At 36.0% G+C, this 4,104-nt stretch overlaps 1 protein-coding gene across 1 annotated transcript in view; it reads right to left on the reverse strand.

The window, feature by feature from the left end:
• LOC102672061 (protein drumstick-like) overlaps positions 1-4,104 on the reverse strand; it is a 5,379-nt gene extending 1,275 nt beyond the window's left edge. The window contains exon 1 of the mRNA XM_006614488.2: positions 3,923-4,104. Within this exon, the coding sequence (XP_006614551.1) occupies positions 3,923-4,089 (167 nt within the window). The 5' untranslated portion in view covers positions 4,090-4,104. The remainder of the gene's footprint in view (positions 1-3,922) is intronic.

Genomic DNA, 4,104 nt, shown 5'->3' on the forward strand with positions numbered 1-4,104 from the left:
GAAACAATAGAAGAAGGTGGATTGTAATTTTTTTCTGTTATTATAGATTTTTGATTTTTGAAAGATGTTTGAAATTTTTTTTTTTTTTGTTGATCATGTTGATATTGTTGTTGCGTGTGCATTGTGTGTGTGTCAAGGTGCAGGAGATTCAGAGCTCCCGCTCACCGCCACCCACATCTACAACAGAACAGAAAACAAGACCACCGCCGTTACATACAAGGTATCCATTAGTATCCACCAGTATCGAAGATTTATTTTATCGCTCGCTCGTTCGAACGCGCGTGCGCGCACGATCGCTAGACTCGCACGTTCCATGCAGAGGCAACATTATTTCAGACTGATTTATGGGTCGGACCGAATCTTCCAAGTATCGCGTAAAGGGCGAGAAGTTGCAGAGAAATCTACATTACCGACAAGAAATTTGGAATCTCAAACGCATTCTATAAAGTTCAACTCGTAAAAAAGTTAGGTTAGAATTTTCCATTACTTCGTAAAAAATTTTTTTATAAAAAAAAAAAAAGAAAAAAATCCAATGAAATTAATATCCACTGATATTTGTGCGCATATATAACTTCGAAATGATAAAATTAACAGTAAAATGAGAAGGAAAAAGAAGAGCGATTCCAAATTTTTTATGTGACAATGTATGTGAATCCTTTTTTTCCCCCTCTTTTCGTATATAGAAATTATATTCAAGTTTGAAACACGTTTCTGATTCTTCTTCGAATATTTCGTTTAAAATTTCCTACTTTTTTTTTCGATCATTTATGAAATTTATATTGTTATATTTTTCTTCTTTTTTTCCTTTTTAAATATTTTGCGTCAAAATTTTGTATCAATGTTCGTATTTTATGAACTTTATATCAAACGTGACCGTCATTTTTTTTTTCTTTTTCTTGACTATTAATTTCGTAAGTTTGGATTATATTAGACCTGAGGTTGCTACTAATTGTTAAGTGAGATTTACGAAGTTGCAAGACCGGTACACGACGTGCCAAATCATTCTCGTTCCTGATAAGTAAATTTCGTTTTTAATGAAGCGATGTCAAGCGTCGGAGATATCGACGTTTTTATTAACTCCAGGTATTTCCGTAAAAGCAGTAACTTCTTCGCTTAAATTACATCTTTATATCATACATTTTATGCTAGCTGCATTCGAATTATTAAATTTTATACCGGGCAGAGAAGAATAATACAAGTTTAATTTCTGAAAAGTATCCGCGATTTGAAATACAGTCCATTTTAGTCAAATTAAAGTATATAAATCATACGAAATTGTAATCAAACTACCTAAAATCATCGTAAACTAACTTGACGTAACTTTTACGAAATTAATTAAATTTGATTTATAATTTTTTTTAGAGGCACGATTATATATTTCTATTATTAAATATTCATTCTTGAAATTTCAAATTTTTTTCGCTTTTTTTCTATACTCTCGCGTTTTACGTACTAAATTTTTTCTCTTTTTTTTCTTGTAATATAATTGTGAAAAAATTTTTCGTTTATTTTTCTGTAGAATAATTCAAAATTGAATTTAAAAAAATCGAACGTCGGAATGCATAAGTAATTTCATTATTGTAAAGTAGAAATCATTTGTTTTTTGATAAAAAATAATGAAATTTATGATATAAAAAGGATCTTTGAAACAACAGTACAAAATTATACAAAAATTTGAGTCTGTATGAATAACTGTCAATGCGTATTTCAATTATATCGACGTTTCATAACAAATTTCAATTCGACTGCTGATTTCGACGAGCGACGGATCGGCATTAAAGGCGTTATCCGATCGAAGCCAGAACTTTCGCTTTTCAATTCTTGCGATTCGTCATTTAAAACTATTTATTTTTACGAAGTTGTATCAAGATAATAAAATTATGTCAAAACGCAAGATTAGTTAATAAAAAATTAATACGTTTTCAAATTGCTATTAATTTATGAATTTCGCAATAACCATCTTTCTCGTAATATTTTTCTCTAATTTAAAAATTCCTCTTACATTTCTTCCCCCTTTTGTCAACCGCGTATTCCAATTCCGTCTCTTTCAATTTTTTCAAACCCATATGTAATGATCGATTTGATCAAATTTAAAATATCTCTCAAGGCAAACCTCTTCGCATGGAAAGTGCTGCTATTTCCTCAAATTTCTCAATTTACAATAACAAGTTTAAACGTGTCTGTGCACCGATCATCGACAATTGCCGCGACAATTCTTTTGTTTCGCTCGTTTCGTTCGATTCGATCGAGAAGAAACGATTGACGAATCGTCGGTGGAAAAATCATGTCTTAGGATGACTCACTAAATGAAGTACTGTCTTCGTTGGATTATCCTTTTTCGTCTTACAAAAGGTCGTACCGGTGACCCGACCGGTTTTCGAAGTGGTCCCTATGTTCTTGCTCGTCTGGGTCAATATACAATATTGCCCGGCTAGTTCGTTTCAAATCGATAGATTTCAAACGGACACATTTTTCGCATCGTATCGTATTAAACTAAACGAAGAACGAGAACACATGGATATTCGGGAAACAAGATTTTTCGACTCGTTGAATTTTTGTCCCTCAATTTATATCTTTCGTTTGAGAAATCGAATTTGAAAACACTGAAAATACTATTGTCTTCCTGCTTTTATTAACGTAAGCAATTCATGTTTTCGCACACGGGAAGAGAATGAGAATTTTCAAAGAGAAAAATCGTTGATTCGTTCGATCCTTTGACTTTGAATTTGATTGAAAATTACATTATTGCACAAAATTTACCTTCTGTATCGCCGCATTGATTTTTCACTTAGAAATTATCGACATTAGAAAAGACGTAGTTCGAAGAAAAAAATAGAATTTTCACACAAAAGGAAAAGAAAAAGAAAGAGAAACGTCAACACTACGTTATGCACACTACTTTATAAACTGTCAAAGTTTCGAACGACTCTTTCTCGGAAAGGAAAACGTCACAAATACGTCGAATACGAATTCCGGCATACTTTTTTCTCAAGAATCATCCTCGAGAAATTTGAAATCATCGTGCTCGAAGTTCGAAAAATTTTACTCGCCACTGTTCAAACCGTCCCCGGCACAACACGTCGCGACGGAACACAGATCGGGCACAGACACGTCTTTCATCTACTGTCAATCTTCGGCGAGCGTACGGTTCGTGGAACGATGGAACCAGCACCAAGGGAAACTGATCGCTCAATCGACGCCAGACATCTTCAAACGTCTCCAAACGGCGGGGAATCACAATCGAACTTCACTTCCCATGTAAACTCTCATCGCGAAACGGCTCATCGGACAGTCTCACGTCAGTGTCACGGGCACAGAGCGTGGCGCACGACCTTTCCATATGATAATTCATTCGTAATCGTCACTCGAGGCACCACCCCAACCGGTGAAAAACCGACCGATCGACTCGAGAAATATCATCGTCGAAAGAAGGAGAGGAAGGAGGAAAAGAGGAAAAAAAGGGTGGCAGGGGAAAGAGGGAGGGTGGGGAGGGGAAAGAAACGAGGGAAGAAGAAGAAGAAGAAGAAGAAGAAGAAGAAGAAGAAAAGACACAACGCAGGGAAACCGCACTATTAAACACAAAGATGAAAAACAAAAGGAAAAAATCCGATCCCCCCGGGGTCTGATCGATGTCTGGGTCTGTCGCGAAAAATCAGCCCCTTGAAACCAGTCCCGTCGCCGAGCGGCGAATTAGAACAGGCTCGACAAAAAAAAAATAAATATGTATCACTGTACACGTATCATGTGCGCATGTACCTATGTACGTACGTACATGTGCACGGTATAGATACGTGCACGTAGATACATATATATGTATATATATATATATATATATACATATATATATATGTATATACATATATACATATACATATGTATATATATATATATATTGGAAAAGAATATTCCGGACAAAATGTACCTGTGCTGCTTGAGGTTGTCCTGCCGCTTGAAGGACTTTCCGCAGACCTCACAGGTGAAGGTCACATCGTCCTTATGGCTGCGCTCGTGGATCATGAGGTTGTAGGGCTTCGTGAAGCGCCGCTGGCAGTACTTGCAGACGAACTCTACCGTGCACTTGGCGCGCATCTTCTGCCGGCGGCC

This window comes from Apis dorsata, unplaced genomic scaffold (genome assembly GCF_000469605.1).
Source record: "Apis dorsata unplaced genomic scaffold, Apis dorsata 1.3 scaffold_188, whole genome shotgun sequence".
Taxonomy (NCBI): domain Eukaryota; kingdom Metazoa; phylum Arthropoda; class Insecta; order Hymenoptera; family Apidae; genus Apis; species Apis dorsata.